Source organism: Schistocerca piceifrons, chromosome 3 (genome assembly GCF_021461385.2).
Source record: "Schistocerca piceifrons isolate TAMUIC-IGC-003096 chromosome 3, iqSchPice1.1, whole genome shotgun sequence".
In the NCBI taxonomy this organism is placed as follows: Eukaryota; Metazoa; Arthropoda; class Insecta; order Orthoptera; family Acrididae; genus Schistocerca; species Schistocerca piceifrons.
This window is the reverse complement of record NC_060140.1, coordinates 489775580-489795828: the sequence shown is the minus strand read 5'-3', so window position 1 is coordinate 489795828 and position 20249 is coordinate 489775580. Positions and strand designations below refer to the sequence as shown.

Here is a 20249-nt window from a genome sequence, read left to right as displayed (position 1 = left end):
GCATCAACATAATACACAAGAGGCTTAGTTCATCCTTGGTAATTAATATCCTTTAGTGTTAGCAGATAGTCATTGATCTTATCACTAAATTGAAAACACTGGACACCTGGATGCAACTTGCTGCCATAGGACATTCCCTTGTGTGACTTCATGGGCAGTTATTGGCATAATGGGGATCTTTCCTGCCTTCATGTATGGCTCTTGGATTTATAATACATCTAACTGCAACTGTTCTGCCACACATCTAGCCTCATGCAATACGCTGACACTTCTCATTGCATTAAGCTTTTCTATCTTTATCTCCATTAGAGGTGATGGGTATACATCCAACTGTCTTGCCCCACTTGCCTGTAACTATAGAATATATGACCATGTGTCATCACAAAGTGGTTGTACAATGTATCTAAGAAGAATGATTCATTTCTTCTGGCAGAAACCTGCTTCAATAACTTCTCCAGTTTTTTCCACTTTTGTTGGCAGATTTGCAGATTTTTCACTCTGAAATGGATTCTATCTATGAAATCAGGTACAGGAAAAGTAATATATTCCCCTTCTGGATGTACTGTAAAGCCACTTTAGAAGCTTTCCTTCGTCAGTTCATCTTCAAGGTTCTGCATGTACATTGTCATTCTGAGTGTCTTTGCATCTGTGTCCTCTGGGATGTCATACAGTATCCCTAAAGGCCTCTTTCTCCTAGGTTGTTCACAAATCAGTGTCTCTTGCACCTTTTTGTTGTTCATTATCTTTCCCGTGTCACTTTGTGTAGCAGTTTCCACAATGACTACATTAATGGTTTGCTTGATCTTCCTTATACAAATTTTCTCTTTGGTGTGGTTTATTAAAGTCATTAGTTTTTGTTGCACTATATTTGCCTCTTCATTTGTTCTTGACTTTATGAACAGTGTATTTTGCTGCATTGTTTGTGCTGCCACTATTTTAGCTGCAGAAGCTGTTTCCGTTACATTTCTACTATGTGGCGTCTTTAGCACTGCTCCTGCTTACGTTTTTCCTGGTTTTTGTGAATTTTCTCTACAACTTTTGTTTTCTTTTTGTAATTGTTCCAACCTGCCAATTAAAAACATCTGCTGTATTGCCCACTGTGATATTTTCTTCTTTAATTCCACTTTCAATTCACTTGCTGTTACCTGTGTCATCTTTTACCCATTAAATTCATGTTGTTGTTGTTGTGGTCTTCAGTCCTGAGACTGGTTTGATGCAGCTCTCCATGCTACTCTATCCTGTGCAAGCTTTTTCATCTCCCAGTACCTACTGCAACCTACATCCTTCTGAATCTGCTTAGTGTATTCATCTCTTGGTCTCCCTCTGCGATTTTTACCCTCCACGCTGCCCTCCAATACTAACTTGGTGATCCCTTGATGCCTCAGAACATGTCCTACCAACCGATCCCTTCTTCTGGTCAAGTTGTGCCACAAACTTCTCTTCTCCCCAATCCTATTCAATACTTCCTCATTAGTTATGTGATCTACCCATCTAATCTTCAGCATTCTTCTGTAGCACCTCATTTCGAAAGCTTCTATTCTCTTCTTGTCCAAACTATTTATCGTCCATGTTTCACTTCCATACATGGCTACACTCCATACAAATACTTTCAGAAATGACTTCCTGACACTTAAATCAATACTGGATGTTAACAAATTTCTCTTCTTCAGAAACGCTTTCCTTGCCATTGCCAGCCTACATTTTATATCCTCTCTACTTCGACCATCATCAGTTATTTTGCTCCCCAAATAGCAAAACTCCTTTACTACTTTAAGTGCCTCATTTCCTAATCTAATTCCCTCAGCATCACCCGACTTAATTAGACTACATTCCATTATCCTTGTTTTGCTTTTGTTGATGTTCATCTTATATCCTCCTTTCAAGACACTGTCCATTCCATTCAACTGCTCTTCCAAGTCCTTTGCTGTCTCTGACAGAATTACAATGTCATCGGCGAACCTCAAAGTTTTTATTTCTTCTCCATGAATTTTAATACCTACTCCTAATTTTTCTTTTGTTTCCTTTACTGCTTGCTCAATATACAGATTGAACAACATCGGGGAGAGGCTACAACCTTGTCTTACTCCCTTCCCGACCACTGCTTCCCTTTCATGTCCCTCGACTCTTATAACTGCCATCTGGTTTCTGTACAAATTGTAAATAGCCTTTCGCTCCCTGTATTTCACCCCTGCCACCTTTAGAATTTGAAAGAGAGTATTCCAGTCAACATTGTCAAAAGCTTTCTCTAAGTCTACAAATGCTAGAAACGTAGGTTTGCCTTTCCTTAATCTTTCTTCTAAGATAAGTCGTAAGGTCAGTATTGCCTCACGTGTTCCATTGTTTCTACGGAATCCAAACTGATCTTCCCCGAGGTTGGCTTCTACTACTTTTTCCATTCGTCTGTAAAGAATTCGTGTTAGTATTTTGCAGCTGTGACTTATTAAGCTGATAGTTCGGTAATTTTCACATCTGTCAACACCTGCTTTCTTTGGGATTGGAATTATTATATTCTTCTTAAAGTCTGAGGGTATTTCGCCTGTTTCATACATCTTGCTCACCAGATGGTAGAGTTTTGTCAGGACTGGCTCTCCCACGGCCGTCAGTAGTTCCAATGGAATATTGTGTACTCCGGGGGCCTTGTTTCGACTCAGGTCTTTCAGTGCTCTGTCAAACTCTTCACGCAGTATCATATCTCCCATTTCATCTTCATCTACATCCTCTTCCATTTCCATAATATTGTCCTCAAGTACATCGCCCTTGTATAGACCCTCTATATACTCCTTCCACCTTTCTGCTTTCCCTTCTTTGCTTAACTGGGTTTCCATCTGAGCTCTTGATATTCATACAAGTCATTCTCTTATCTCCAAAGGTCTCTTTAATTTTCCTGTAGGCGGTATCTATCTTACCCCTAGTGAGATAGGCCTCTACATCCTTACATTTGTCCTCTAGCCATCCCTGCTTAGCCATTTTGCACTTCCTGTCGATCTCATTTTTGAGACGTTTGTATTCCTTTTTGCCTGTTTCAGTTACTGCATTTTTATATTTTCTCCTTTCATCAATTAAATTCAGTATTTCTTCTGTTACCCAAGGATTTCTACTAGCCCTTGTCTTTTTACCTACTTGATCCTCTGCTGCCTTCACTACTTCATCCCTCAAAGCTACCCATTCTTCTTCTACTGTATTTATTTCCCCCATTCCTGTCAATTGCTCCCTTATGCTCTCCCTGAATCTCTCTACAACCTCTGGTTCTTTTAGTTTATCCAGGTCCCATCTCCTTAAATTCCCACCTTTTTGCAGTTTCTTCAGTTTTAATCTACAGGTCATAACCAATAGATTGTGGTCAGAGTCCACATCTGCCCCTGGAAATGTCTTACAATTTAAAACCTGGTTCCTAAATCTCTGTCTTACCATTATATAATCTATCTGATACCTTTTAGTATCTCCAGGGTTCTTCCATGTATACAACCTTCTTTCATGATTCTTAAACCAAGTGTTAGTTATGATTATGTTGTGCTCTGTGCAAAATTCTACAAGGCGGCTTCCTCTTTCATTTCTGTCCCCCAGTCCATATTCACCTACTATGTTTCCTTCTCTCCCTTTTCCTACACTCGAATTCCAGTCACCCATGACTATTAAATTTTCGTCTCCCTTCACAATCTGAATAATTTCTTTTATTTCATCATACATTTCTTCAATTTCTTCGTCATCTGCAGAGCTAGTTGGCATATAAACTTGTACTACTGTAGTAGGTGTGGGCTTCGTATCTATCTTGGCCACAATAATGTGTTCACTATGCTGTTTGTAGTAGCTTACCCGCATTCCTATTTTCCTATTCATTATTAAACCTACTCCTGCATTACCCCTATTTGATTTTGTGTTTATAACCCTGTAGTCACCTGACCAGAAGTCTTGTTCCTCCTGCCACCGAACTTCACTAATTCCCACTATATCTAACTTCAACCTATCCATTTCCCTTTTTAAATTTTCTAACCTACCTGCCCGATTAAGGGATCTGACATTCCACGCTCCGATCCAAAGAACGCCAGTTTTCTTTTTCCTGATAACGACATCCTCTTGAGTAGTCCCCGCCCGGAGATCTGAATGGGGGACTATTTTACCTCCGGAATATTTTACCCAAGAGGACGCCATCATCATGTAATCATACAGTAAAGCTGCATGCCCTCGGGAAAAATTACGGCTGTAGTTTCCCCTTGCTTTCAGCCGTTCGCAGTACCAGCACAGCAAGGCCGTTTTGGTTATTGTTACAAGGCCAGATCAGTCAATCATCCAGACTGTTGTCCTTGCAACTACTGAAAAGGCTGCTGCCCCTCTTCAGGAACCACACGTTTGTCTGGCCTCGCAACAGATACCCCTCCGTTGTGGTTGCACCTACGGTACGGCTATCTGTATCGCTGAGGCACGCAAGCCTCCCCACCAACGGCAAGGTCCATGGTTCATGGGGGGGGATTAAATTCATATTCAGTAAATATCATCAAGTCTTCATATCACTGTTGTATATTCACAGTTTCTTTTATTGTTGCAGTTTTCGCTTTGGCATTATCATTTAAATTAGTTGTGTCAGTCGTGATTGTTCCTTTCTGTGTAGCTATCCTGTAGTGCCACACTGTAGTGCATGGCTTCTCCACATTACGCTGCACCACTGACTTACTTACATCGCTTTCTGCTGAGTCGCCAGAACCAGCGTCATACGCACTGGATGTGGCTTGTTTTGCCTTGCCTCACACCAGTTGTCACTCATTGGGCCCGCAGAGCAGCTGGCAACGGAAGTGGCAGCAGCAGCGTGTAACTGACACTGCACTGTGGTCCACTTGCTTCTCCTCGGCTGGCGCAGCACAAGCGCCGGTGTGCACTCTGCACCAGTGAGAGTGACGATCTCTCCATGCTGGCAGTAATCGATCCCACTTATAACTTTAATTCACTCACCTTGCCCTGTTTACACATAACATAACATAAATGCACGCTTGAATAATTCACACTTCCACTACTTGTGAGTACAGGAACCACTTGACACATGAAAACACCATTTGAACATGGAGCCGATGTCAAGATACAACCAATCCAGCAGCCGTCTTGCCAAATGGGTAACTTCAACCTGGTGCATTGGTAAGGTGATTGCCTCAATGCTCAAAGTCATTTTGCCTACTTGGCATACCAATTCTGGATTGTATGGCCTTTGAACAGAAACTTTTTGATTGCCCCTTGTATAAACAATGTTTGCTGCAGAGGCAAAATACATGAATGTGCAAGTTTTAGACTTTAAAATAGTTAACACAGGATATATACACAGTGATCAATCCTTATTGCAACCAGCTGATGGGGAATTTTTTTCCCACCAACTGTGAGGATTTATTGTGAGTTGAAATCTTACCCAAGTAGCACATGTTTGTCAGGCAATGCAATAAAGTGTATTGAGTGAAAGCACTTCATGTAAAATGGGGAAATACAGGTATTCTGTTCACCAAAGAGTATTCATGTATTATTCACACATGTGCACAGAATCAGCCTGTGCTGTAAGGAGGTTATTTCAAGAGGAATATCCTGATGTTCACATTTTTAATTAGAATCCAGTTCATCAACTGATAAATAAATTTCATGAAATGGGACGTGTTCCTGATAGGAAACATAAACAATCATGTATAGGACTCACAGAAGAATCTCTGGATAACATAGCACATACTCTGGAAAGGTCTCATAGAAAATCAGTTTGACATCTTTTTCAGCACATGGGGATTTCCTACAGCTCTGTCCAAATGGCTGTGGAGTTACTGATATTACATCCCTATAAAGTACTGTAGCGCAAGAACTTGAATTGGGTGACACTGAAAAAAGTTGTGGTTTTGTGATAGGATTTTGAATAGGGTGCATGATGGAGAAAATGACCCTAACCTACCCTTGTTTTTGTATGTATCACAATTCCACCTAAGTGGGTATGTTAATTCACAAAATAACCATTATTGGAGTTCTGATATGCCTAATATATTACACAAGTAATCTCCGCATGATCAGTAAAGAGGAGTACAGTGTGCTATCTGCCTAAATGAACACTGGTTAACAGAAGATAGTATAAAAGTACTAAATAGTATTAATAATTTTAAGGTAGCTGCTAGCTTTTGTAGAATAAGCAAATCTCGTGGAGGCTCCTGCATTCTTGTCAATTCTTCCATAAGTTATACAGTAAGAGATAGTTTTAATTATTTAAATGAAGAGAGCGTGTTTGAAAGTTGCTCTGTAGAGCTGAGTGATCTGAATAAATTGGTTATAGCAATCTACAGAATTCCTGGATGTGCGGTAACAAAAGTGTTTTTAACCAAATTCGAATGCCTCCTGGAAAAACTCCAGAAAGAAAGTAAGAAAAATGTTGTTATAGCAGCAGACTTCAACTTAAATGTCTTAGTTGAAAGCAATGATTCCACAAAATTTCGTGACTTAATTCAGAAATCTGGTTTCAAGCTAAATTTTTCTGAAGGCACTAGGGAAAACAGCAGATCAGTGACCTGCATTGATAATATTATTACTAACTACATATTTGACAGTGGAAATAAGCACAAATACTGCTTAGACTTGGGTATTTCAGATCACTCAGCTCTGTTTATTGAGCTCCCAAAAGCAAATAACCTAAAGTCTCCAGAAGTGTGTATAAAAAGGGATCTCAGTAAAAGTAAAATGGATTTATTCCACAGTAAATTAAGTATAATAAGCTGGCCTGTAGACTACAATAGTTCAAGCTCGGTTAACTATGGCAAATTCTTAAATTGTTTCTTAGAGGTATTTAATGAATCATTTCCTCGTAGATATAAGCAAAAGAAGGTTAATGGTAAACTCAAATGGATTACAACAGGAATAAAGATCTCTAGTGCCAGAAAGAGAGAGCTCCACAATGAGTTAAAATCAAACAGAAATCCAGATTTTGTCATTTATGTCAAACAGTATAAAGCTGTATTTAGGAAAGTTGTAGCGGCAGCTAAAAAAATGGCAAATAATAAATTCATACGAGAACACAGAAATAAGACAAAAGCAGTGTGGTCAGTTGTTCAGTCTGAACTAGGAGCCAAAGTAAAAATTCATGAGATTTTGAAAATTAGACATGAAAATGAAATTATAGTAAACCCTGTTCAGATGTCAAGTTGTTTCAATGAATTCTTCCTAAACGTAGTAAGATCGGATGTGGATATGACATTCTATCAGGGCATCACAAATTTGGAAAACAGCCAGAACACATCTTTTAAACAATTTGAAAAAATAACCCAAAGGGATGTGGAAAAGGAAATATTGTCTCTAAAAAACAAAACCTCACATGGGTGGGATGAAATAACAACATCTGTAATCAAGTATGTGTATGATATTATTTCCCAACCACTGTCAGCTATTATAAATCAATCTTATGAACAGGGATGCTTTCCAGAGGTATTGAAATATGGTGAGATCAAACCTCTATTCAAGAAAGGATCGACAGAAGATATGGGGAATTACCGCCCTATCTCTCTCTTGCCGGTCTTCTCTAAAGTGTTTGAAAAGATTGCAGCAAAACAAATTAATAACTTTCTTACTGTAAATGATATAATTTTTAAAAACCAGTTCGGATTCCAACAGGGTAAAAGCACTGCGAACGCTATAAATGAGTTTATCCAAAAAATATGCTCCACGTTAGATAAAGGTAGGAAGGTCACAGGTATATTCTGTGATCTGACTAAAGCTTTTGATTCAGTGAACCATGCATTACTCCTCCACAAATTACAGATGTATGGAATCAGAGACACTGCTTTAAAATGGTTTAGCTCTTACCTGTCATGTAGGAAACAAAGAGTAATTTTAACTTCAAATGGAACCAATTATTCATCAGACTGGAAAACAGTTCCCCAAGGAGTCCCACAAGGTTCGATATTGGGTCCCTATCTGTTTCTTTTTTACGTAAATGACCTACCACTTGCTATTGATGTTCATTCAGTCTTATTTGCTGATGATACATCAGTTCTAATTGAAAGTGAGGTATCTGAAAATATTCCAGAAAAAGCCAAAAACACTTTAGAAAAACTTGAATCTTGGTTCTATCAAAATGGACTAAAACTAAATGTAACTAAAACCAAAATGATGCAATTTGAAGCTAAATCAGTAGAAAGGAGTGAAATAAAGATAACTTGCAATGATCAGGATATCACAGAAGCAAACCACGTGAAGTTCTTAGGCCTAAATCTTGACAAAAATTTAAATTGGAAGGTACACATAGATTACTTAGCAAATCAACTGAACAACTTAGCATTTGCAATGTGTATTTTGTCAGGTGCCACAAACATAGATACCAGAAAGATAGTTTATCACTGCTACTTTGAGTCAGTTATTCGTTATGGCATAATCTTCTGGGGAAATTCAGCAAATGTCACTAGGCTCCTAGTATTACAAAAGAAAGTAATTAGAAACATGTGTGTTGCAAAAAAACGGGAATCCTGTCGACCACTGTTAAAAAATTTAAAAGTACTATCTATCCCCTCACTTTACATATATGAGATGGTGGTGTTCCTATATAGAAATCAACATACACTAGACAATTTCCGTTTTGACCACAACTACAGCACTCGCCACAGAGATAACTTCAAACTTCCAACACATCGTTTAAAACTTTATGCCCAAACGCCAGAGTATATGGGGTTAAAAATTTTCAATAAAATAAAAGGCAGTAATATATTTAAAATGGAGATTGGTTCACTGAAAAGATTGCTCTTTACTCTCCTGGTGGAAAAGTGTTATTATTCTGTCGATGAATTCATTGAGGACAGCTTCACAATCTGAACACAGGGATTGTAATACATTTATTATTTTATGTACATGTGTAGCTGTAACTTAGAAATGTAAAATATAATGTAAACTTTTGTAATTCTCTTAAAAAAAGTGAAAAAAAGTTTCTTTTGTAAACCTTGACATGTCTCCTGTACATCAAATCAAATGATTTGAAAATTGTATGTAATGAGATGAATAAACCACATAACATAACATAACATAACATATTAGCATTGAGAGAACAACAGGCCCTTTTTTCCAGGAACCAGTTAACATTTAGAGGTATGTTGCAAACTGTTTGCAGCCTTTTGTGACTAATTAGAGAACATTTTTTCACGAGCCCTCAGTATGACTTTGCAACTGCACATACAGCCAACTTTTCATTACAGGAAATGGTTTGACTTTTTCAAGTTAGAGTTGTCACTAACATCATATGGCTCCCTTGTTCCCCCAATTTAACTGCCTGCAGTTTTTACCTCTGGTGACATTAAACGAGAAAATGTGCATAGCAAATCCACACACTTTATACAAACTTAAAACTAACATTCATCAAGAAATTGCTGCCATTTTTCAGAGGAAACTGCAGAATGTAATGAACAATTTCCTAATCAGGTGTCATAAATGCTGGGACAATGAGGCGAAGCAGTTCTGTTATCTTCTTGCTTAATATACATCAGTAATTTACATCTCTTTTTATGTGTTTATGGTACATATGTTAGAAATAGCTTATATGACAAACTGTACTGTGTTTACTGTTGACCTCCTGTCAGCTGCATCATGGATGCAGCAGCCCAGCCTCACATGCTGGTCGCATGCCATGAAAGCGGTTGCATTAACGATTGATCACCCTGAAGAAAGCTGGTTACCTGAAAGTCTAATACACACCTATTTCCACAATTTAGCTGATAATTAATTATCAATATGTGTCCCACAAACAAATACTGTTTGTATATAAAATTGAATTTTTAACTCATAGCTTTACAACTAACTGCCCACAGTATTTGTTCTTTATACATTTAATATCTGCAGAGCCAGAGATACCAAACCAGGCTCTTAGGAATGGTCACTAAAATGTGGGATTACTGCCTAGACAAGCAATGTTAACTGTCATTGAATCAATAACATACAAAATCAAAGAAATTATCAAAGTTAATCATCGTTAAATCAATAATACACAAAAATCAAATAAATGGTTAGAGATTCAGAGACTTGTGATGGGAGAGATGGATGGAATTTGTTTTTATTCACTCATAAGGTTTAACACACTGTCATCTTTGGAAATTAATCTATAGCTCAAATGTAAAAGGGCAAGCAAAGAACAGCCCAAAGACCAATAAAGGAGCCACCATAACTTACTTGGAAATATCCAGAGAAATCAGTTATTTCTGAATCACATAGGCCACTGTTGGATTTGAATCAAAATCATATGAAATATGAACTTGATGTCTTTCAATAGCACTGTGTCATTTTTTAAAATGGAAAATGTAATTATTTCTGGAAACCTATTGACATGAGTTCATTGTATCTTTGCAAGCAGGCCTTTCACCTTCTTGACATTTCAAAATATCTCCACTTGACTTAAAGTCAAAAAATATATGTCTGTACAAATGAGATCTCAACTTTCTCATAGTGACTGACAGTACCTAAATATTCACACATGTTAAAAATGTACAAGCTTAACAGGATGAACCATTTTGGTTTAAACTAAAGCTTCTTGTGAATGAGTACTCTGTAATTCATTGTGGTGGCTACAATACCTTTCTCGTTTAGTCACTGGATATTTTGTTTGTAAAGCAAACTTCCACTAGCCCATGATTTTCTTGAAAGATCTTGCAGTTGCATTCATAACTTATCAAAATATCCACACTACTCCAATATTTACTTGTGGCATACATAAGTCATAAAAAGTCTCAGTCCTATTATGCTCAACCTTTGAAGCATTGAGAAAGCTCCAGGTTGTCATCAACTGTATTTGTATTGTATACAAGATGATTTTTTCCACTGTGTACAAACTCTAGGGATTGGTCAATGAGAGGGTATGGAACAAAAAATATGTAATGATCTTACATCCAGAAATGTATGGTTTCCATGCTGTAGACCATTTATTCAAACATACTTTGTGACAGGGAGTGTACCATGCAGCCACAGTTACAGTGTGCATAGCTTCCTCCTAGAGGGTGGTACTGTTCCTCATATGTCATGCCCTAGTGCCCTCTCCTGCCATAGTAATTGTCAGTATGTCTGATTCCCTTCTCTTGAAGACTCATCTTGTAGTGGATGTTATACATCATTGTGCACAATGGTTTCATTTTTGAATTGAGAGCTTGCTGACATCGTGTTTACTTACAGAAAGGCAAATGGCTATGAGCAGTGGGCAGCAAGGTTGTATCAGGAGACCTATCCCAGCTGACAACAACTACAGCATTCAGAGTTTGCTATAGTGTTCCACCATTTTTCTGAGACAGGGTCATCTCAGGAAGAAGGAAATCATGAAGCACATACCCGAAATGTTCGGACACCACACTTGGAGTAAAATCTGATTAAAACTGTAGAAGGCAACTGCTGTGTCAGTATCAGGCAGTTGGTCTGCCAGTACAGAGAGCCAGATGACAGTGTGGAACATGCTCTGTGACAATTGTTACTATCCTTATCATTTACAGCATGTGCAGGACTTACTAGCAACAGGTTTTCTGCATGAGGAGCAGTTTTGTCACTGGTCTCTTCACCAGGCAACCACAGTTCTGGGATTTGTGTCACCCATCCTTTTCAGAGATGAGGTCATCTTCAAGAAGAGTGGTATCTTCAATTTTCATAACAGTCATCTATGGGATAGTACACAGAACTCTCATGGTATGGTGACAGCAAATCATCAGTATCTGTACAGCCGGAATGTGTGGGCTGGGATAATTGGCAACTATATTGGACCAGTCCGCTTTCCATGTCACCTAACAAACAGGAACTATGAGGGTGGTTTGAAGAGTTCTCAGAACAGAGCAGAAAAGAAGTACTTACATCACTGAAACATTTTTTTTTTTTTATTTTTCAATGTAGTCCCCTTGTAGATAATTGTACTTGGTCCAATGATGTTCCAGTGCCTTCATCCCATCTCAAAAACGAGTTTCCTCCATGTCTACAAAATAGTTGTCAACTCCGGCTATCAGTTCTTCATTTGAAGTGAATCTTCATCCATCAAGAAAAATTTTCAGTTTTGGGAAGAGATGGAAGTCTAATGGAGCCATATCAGGTGATAATGTGGGTGTGGCAACAATTCATACCTTAGTTTGTGTAATTTTTCCATAGTGACAGCACGTGTGGGGGTGCACATTGTCTTGATGGAAGATGACTTCCTTCCTTATTAAACCTGGCCTTTTTTCACATACCTTTTGTTGCAATTTGTCCAGGACGTTAGCATAGTATTCTCCAGTAATTGTTACCCCAGTGGGGAGATAATCTACAAACAGAATCCCCTTCGCATCCCAGAATGCTGAAGACATGATCTTTCCCGCCAAAGGAATTGTCTTTGCTTTCTTTGGTGGCAGAGAATCAGCATGTTTCCACTGCTTTGTCTGTTGTTTTGTGTCTGGGGTATAGTAGTGCACCCAAGTTTCATCTTTGGTCACAAACTGGCACAAAAAATCTTGATCGTTTCTCCTACAATGGGCGAAATATTGTTCCGATATGTCCATTCTCATGCGTTTTTGATCCAGCGTCAACAGTAGCAGCACCCATCTTGCAGGTAATTTTTTCATTTCTAATTCTTCAGTTAAAATGTGATATACCCCTTCAGATGACATCTGGCAAGCATGAGGAATTTCATGCACTTTCAGTCGATGATACTCATGACCATTTTGTGCACTTTTGCAATGATTTCTGTAGTAGTGACACATCTTGGCCGACCACTGTGTTGATAATCATCTAAACTCTCTCTACCAAATCTAAATTCATTTGTCCACTTGACAACAGTTGAATATGAAGGAGCAGAGTCCCCCAATGTATTCTGGAAAGTGGCATGAATGTACTTTGCTTTCATAGCTTTCTTTACGAAGTACTTAATCACTGCTCAAATCTCAATTTTTTCCTCCTTCACAAATCACTATGCAGGAACAACAACAGAGCCATGTCACCACCACAGTTCTCTTCCAAGAGCATTGACATGGCATGTGTTTACAGGCAACAGTCCAACGAATATCACGTGAACAACTCATTGCACTATCACTGACCTCTCGTGGTGATTCCGAGAACTTTTCAAACCACCCTCGTATCAATTTTTCTTGTTGGTGACTTTGCCACCCCTGCTCAAAGAAGTGCCATTGATGATTCTAAGGGTTATGTGGCTGCTACATGACAAAGCTCCAGCCCACTTCACCATTAATGTCTGGACACATCTCAGTCATGTCTTCCCTGGTCAATAGATTGGACAAGGGGGTCCAGTTGCACAGCCTGCTCTTTCAGCAGATCTCAACCCATATGATTTCTGGTTATGGGGCTATCTTAGAGGTATTGTGTATGCAGAGCCCATTCCAGATGTGTAGACAATGGAGCAGTGTATTCATGCTGCCTTCAACACTGTTCGGATGCAGCCTCGCTGATGTGAAAGTTTGAAACAGAACATGCTACAGTGCATACACACATGTGTTGAGGCACATGCAAGCCATTTTCAACAAATACTGTAACTGTGGCTGCATGGTACACCACATATTAGATCACAGTCTCTGTAACAATGCATGATTGGAAAAATAGTCTCTAGCAAGGAAACCACACATTTCCAGACATAAGTTCATTAGACCCTTTTTGTTGCATATCCTTCATTGATCAATCCCTAGAGTTTGCACACGGTGGAAAAAGTCAACCTGTAGGGAGACGGAACACACTAAAAGTTAACAATTTTTCTGGCTTTCAAGCATGTAACATAGAATGAATATATGATGGTCTTTAGAGAGGGGGATTAAACACTGATTGGCCTTAAATAAATGACAAGTTTACATAAAAAATTATTGTCTTACTAAAAGTTACATGCACTTATGGTTACTTATTGACGAAGTCACTGTAAGCACATTCTTCATGGCAGTATCCTTATAACATAATACTGTACATTTATTGTTCAAGCAAACACAAAACATAGCTAGAGAGCTTCCCACCACAAGATATTAGCAACTGAGAAGTAACACACCTTTAGATTTGCGGGCAGCAAAACTAAATAAGTTTATAAAAAGTAAAGAATAGTTATAAAATCTTGTTTTGTATTATTGAAGAACAGATTACTTATATAAATGAATAGTTATCTTAGTGGTGCATAATGGTATTTTAAGCACCTTTGATCAAATGAAGTTTAACACCATTCTGATATCAGAATCAGAATATTTTTGTCATTCTGTACCATTAGTAAGAGTCATACTATGGTCATATTGTGCTTTCACTAACATCAAGCAGCCAACTCATATCTCAGCCTTTATTACAAAAATCTAAATTCCCGGTTAGAAGTGTACCTTTATTCCTATTATGAACAATGGCTTTACACAACACTAATGATATAAACAAAATATAGAAAATAATTATATACTTTCACAGCACAGCGTAAACCACAATAAAAATGTATTGCCCTCTTTTTTGATCAGAGATGAGAGAATTGAAATGTCCTAACTGATTGAAAAGTATACCAACACCTATTCCATATTCTGTTGCACCAGAAATGTAATTTTTTCACAAATAAAATGTACATGTGGAAATGTTAGTAATGAAACAGTTAATGACAATAATATTTTGGGAGAATGAATCTTGTGATACCCTCATTTTGTAGACATCAGCCATATTCTCAGTCAAATGTATTACTAAATTATGTCCTTCAACGTGACTCAGGAGGCGCAATATTATTCATGCCTCAATTGCTTCGGGTTTCTGTTACCCATCCACTCTGCATTGGATATTACAAGATTCTGTCATCCATTTTCTTGGCATAGTTTCTATTTTTGTGATTTCTCTTCCTAAAAAATTACTCTTATATGATGTCTATGATCCTATCAAAGATTAAAACTTCCTTCATCAGAGAAAACAGCTCTAGTAAGACCTGACTTGTAGATTTGCTGTTCAGCTCCCTACGTCATATGATGACCATAACGTAAAATCTAAGGATGAATGATCACACATGCACAGATTACACTTTAAATACATTATAGTTTGTCACTGAGTACAACATAATTATTATTAATAATAATAACAAATAGTTTATTTGCCTAATAATGACTTTTACAGTTGTGGACATAGTCCATATACAAACATACAAATGTTACCAAGAGTTTAGAAATAAAGATGCATTATATGCAACAACATTAAAAATCCTTGATAGAGTACAAACATTTATCAATTAACAATTGCTTTAATTTTGTCTGAAATATTTTTCAATTTAACAGTTTTATATTATTTAACAGTCTGCTATAAAAATGTCTTCCAGCAGAAAATAGACAATGATCTGTTGCTCTTTTATTACTAAATTTTATGTGGTAATGTTCTCTTTTTCTTGTATTATAATTATGGATTTCACTATCGGAAATGAAATGAGCATTTGGCGCCATTGCCTGGGAGGCCCCTTACGCAGCAGGTCTGGCTGCCATGGTGCAGGTCTTATTACATTCAACGCCACACTGGGCAACCTGTGTGCCAGATGGGGATGAAATGATGATGAAGACAACACAACACCCAGTCCCTGAGTGAAGAAAATCCCCAAGCTAGCCGGGAATCAAACCCAGGCCCCTTAGGATGGCAGTCCGTCACACTGACCATTCAGCTATCGGGGCAGACATTTAACTATTGATTACTTTATGCGTCATATTTTCTTTTACAAACAGTAAAGTTCTGAGAATATACAATGCGTATACTGTTAGTATGTTATACTTCTCTGCAGGACTGATGTTTACTAATACTAGCTATTGTCCTAATTGCTCCTTTCTGGGCTCTGAAAGTCTCTCAGTGTATACTGTTGGTGCCCCACCCCAAATCTCGATACCATATTGTAGATGGGAGTGTATAATTCCAAAATAGACTTGTCTTAAGACAAGTGGCACTATTATGCTAGAATGGCATTTTAGCAGGCAGGTGTTACAGGAGACGTCTTTTACACATGTAGCTATGTACTCATTCCATGTAAGATGTTCATCTACTACAATACCCAGGAATTTATGTTTTTCAATTGTTTCAATTGACAACTAGCTCAGTATACACTTGTCTTGATTTATAATTTAGCAGAAACTCCATCAGAATTGTCTTGTCCTTATTTAGTGCCAATTTGTTTTTTGTGAGATATTCTGTGATGCGGCTAATGTTTTGTGTTATTTTGTACTGCTAACTGTTTTGTAGAGTCCTAACTTATGAAGGAGGTATCATTGGCATAATTTACTAGGTTTGAATTTTGAGAAATTACTATATCTTTGATGTACAATAAACATAAAAGGCCCGATAGTGCTTCCCTGAGGGACACCACAGTTAAGAATTTTATAAGATGATTTTACTGTTCGTTATGTCCCCCAGTTGTATGATACAGGTTAACACATTGTCTCCTGTCCCCCATAAGCTTCTAATTTGTATAGAAGAAAAGAATGATTTACAAAGGCAAAAGCCTTGGATGGGTCTAAAAAGGTGACAGTAACTTTGTTTCCATCATCAAGTTTATTCAATACTGAAAACTGTAGCTACAGTTGTTATTGTAGACTTGCCTTTCCTGAAACAATGCTGAGAGCTTTTTAATAGATTGTACTTATAGAAAAATGATTCAAGTTGATCAGGAAGTAACCTTTCCAACAATTTACTAAGTATTGATGTCAATGAAATAGACCTATAATTTTGTATATCGATAGTTATTCCCTTTTTATGCACTGGTCTTATTTCAGTGACTTTTAACAAGTGAGGAAATGACCCCTGACAGAGAGAGCTTTACAGTGTTCACTAATATACAGAAGCCAACTCTGTTTCAACAATGGGTTTGACACCTCTCTCCTGTGAATAATTATATTTTATGGTACCAGTATAATTATTCACAGTTCGAAGTAGAGAGGATATAAAATGTAGACTGGCAATGGCAAGGAAAGCGTTTCTGAAGAAGAGAAATTTGTTAACATCGAGTATAGATTTAAGTGTCAGGAAGTCGTTTCTGAAAGTATTTGTATGGAGTGTAGCCATGTATGGAAGTGAAACATGGACGATAAATAGTTTGGACAAGAAGAGAATAGAAGCTTTTGAAATGTGGTGCTACAGAAGAATGCTGAAGATTAGATGCGTAGATCACATAACTAATGAGGAAGTATTGAATAGGAATGGGGAGAAGAGAAGTTTGTGGCACAACTTGACTAGAAGAAGGGATCGGTTGGTAGGACATGTGTTGAGGCATCAAGGGATCACCAATTTAGTACTGAAGGGCAGCGTGGAGGGTAAAAATCACAGAGGGAGACCAAGAGATGAATACACTAAGCAGATTCAGAAGGATGTAGGTTGCAGTAGGTACTGGGAGATGAAGAAGCTTGCACAGGATAGATTAGCATGGGGAGCTGCATCAAACCAGTCTCAGGACTGAAGACCACAACAACAACAACAACAACATGGTACCAGTATATTGGTTTGTGGAATGTACAATGATGACCAACATATATCCATCGAATAAACAAGCTCACATGTCTAAAATTGTATTTATGACCTGAGCTCTGCCAATTGGGCTTAGAATTTTCCTAATTAGGTTATGTTTCCTCCTTTGCAATGAATGATAAGGAGTTTTTTTCCAGAAAATGGAGTCAGTTACTTTCATGCCTTTCTCTTTAAGGCAAACATAGAATTCATCATCCTCTTCGCCATCAGATGAAACACCATGACGCTTTCTTCCATTTCTGAACTGTCCTGATGTTCCTCGATTATTTCCACTGCATATGTTTCCCAGTCTTCTTCTGTTACATTGTCAACTGTTTGTGGTACACTTGGCACTACATCTGAAGGACCTGATGAGGAACCCAACACACCAGAAATGTTATTGGGACTCGTGTTACATCCATCAAATACAACTTCATGTATATTTTCTGTGTCAGTAGACTTATGGAAATCATATTTCTTTCTTGTGCCCATACTGACCTGTAATAAGATGATGATAGTATACTATTATCCACAAACATTCACAGATATCCATAAAGACAGTCCACATATCAGGTGTAATATATGTAGTTGCATTGCATTTGTGGGATATGCATGTGTATTTGCCAATGCTATTTTAGCGGTAAGTAAGTAACTACAAGTGAAAGACATTCCTACATAAAAGACCTGTATGAAGCATCAAAATCAATAAGCAGACACTATGGACTTAAGTGATAATATGGCCACCTGACATACCTGAGATACAAAATGGCCTCACACGGTCAACCTGAAGTGGGCAACATCACCGCATGACTGGCACTAGTCTTGCAACTAGGTAGAGGAATATAAAAGGGGGCAGCTTGGTCTGCACATGCATAGGCTGCCTATTACAAGAATACATAGCTTTGTATCTGAGAGATCCCACGCGACCATTAGACTGTCAGTGTGTGATAGTTTAGCTTTCTTTTATAGGTAAAAAGGTCATAAAGGGTCATGGCCTTGTGTCGTCATCTTTTTCCCTTTGTTCTTCTTGGTAATTAATCTTGTTACTTTTTTTATTGTGTCCTTTTAATTTATTTTCTACTTTGCTTTGAATTTTTATTTTCCTCATCCTTATTGTTTATACTAACTCTTTGATATTTGTTTTGTGTGGTTAAAACTCTTTACCTAATATCTTCCCCTGTCTTTTGGCCGTACTCTCTTACAGTATTTCACTGTGTATCAGATTTCACTGTGTTACATATTACACTTCATTGTTGATTTCCAGCATACTCTAAGCTTTTGCATCTCTTCCAGATAGATTTTTTATGTGTTTAATGTGCTCACCACCACTGAAAATAAGACCCCTCAGCTTAATATTCAACCACATTTTATTTATGGCTATGACACTATTGCCATACTTTATGTTTCTTTATAATACATTTTCCTGTAAATATGTAACAGTACAGAATAGCACAGACAATAGAAGCAAAATTATTAAGGTAAGCATGAACCATTAAGATTTTATCAGTGTAGAACAATAATTGGTTCTTAAGTTTGTTTCTTTATTTTCAACTAGGTATGTGTGATGGACCAAGGCAATGATCTCATTGGACACACTCCACTTCTGGGATGTTGTGTAATTGGTCCACAAGAAGAGGGTCCTGAGCAAGATCATTGGAGAGATATGACCCAAAGCCCACGAAAGGCTGTGGCAATGTGGCACACTCTCAGATAGATATATCAAGACAGGATATCTACCTTCGACATATGATTTCTCACTGGATCAGCAAATATGTATTTTCCCTGAGGGCTATTGTCATGTGGCACTCTCTCAGGTAGATCAATAAGCAGATCTGTTATTATCATACAAATTCTTTTTTTTTTGTTCTCTCCATTGCAAGAAACTTCATGTGCAAACATTTTAACACACTGTAGAATTCATAGTAAAAGTTAGAAAAGGCTGAGATATCTGGTAACACTTAACTGATTTACACCATCAGTGATTCTATGATGCAAATATCTTGGGGCAATAATACAAAGGCTAGTTCCAAAGTGGGAATTACTTATGTATTATTGCACTTCACAAAAAGATAAAGATTCTTGTACAAATATCACCATCTGACTTAAATTTTAACACATTTGGAAAATGAGTATCGCTTCATTGGTGTGAACAAATGTGTTGTATAGAGAATATTATATTCAATGTGTGTCACAGCTCGCACAATATATTCCTAATAAATGTAATTATGTGTATAGGAATTTAAAAATCAAAGACCAAGGAGAGTGCAGGTCTCAAAATGATGTCAAAAGCGGTCACTTTATGAAGCTAAATTTAACTGCACATCCCCACATTTCAGATTCAACTGTAAGAATAAAGAAATACATTTATAAATTGAAGTTCTGAACTGTATCTGGAAATTTTCAGAGACTGTAATCATTAGCTTCCTCTCTTTCCAGCTATTTTGGCTGTATCTGTTATCCTTTGAACAAAGGAAGTGAAATGAAATCTGAAAATTAGGAAAAATATCTATTATATTTTGGACATGGTTAGAAAACAAATGTAAATCACATATTGAAATGCTGATTCTACACAATTTATAGAAAAGTCACATTCATAAAGTCAAGGGAGTGCAGGTTTGAAGTTGTAAACATTATAGTCACATTAGATTAAACATAAGTTTTCCATCAGTATAAAAAGCATCAAATTGTAAAAGAAAGTCAAAACTGTACATTACATAAAAAGTAACCTACTTTGACTTCTTTTTGCTTTAGTTTTTTCCCTTGTATCCAAAATTGGGGGAAGTATTGCAAACAAAGGTATTTTTTCCAGTATGGTTTCTTATTTCTGTAGGACTCTTCCCTGTGAAGGG

The 20249-nt window shown here is 37.5% G+C and overlaps 1 protein-coding gene across 1 annotated transcript in view; it reads left to right on the top strand.

Moving 5' to 3' along the window:
- Window positions 1–19114, top strand: part of LOC124788762 (synaptotagmin-5) — a gene marked incomplete at its 5' end in the record, with an annotated part of 215669 nt that extends 196555 nt beyond the window's left edge. The window contains one exon of the mRNA XM_047256045.1: window positions 18956–19114. Coding sequence (XP_047112001.1) covers window positions 18956–19114 — 159 coding nt within the window. The remainder of the gene's footprint in view (window positions 1–18955) is intronic.
- Between the last annotated feature and the right edge of the window lie 1135 nt (window positions 19115–20249).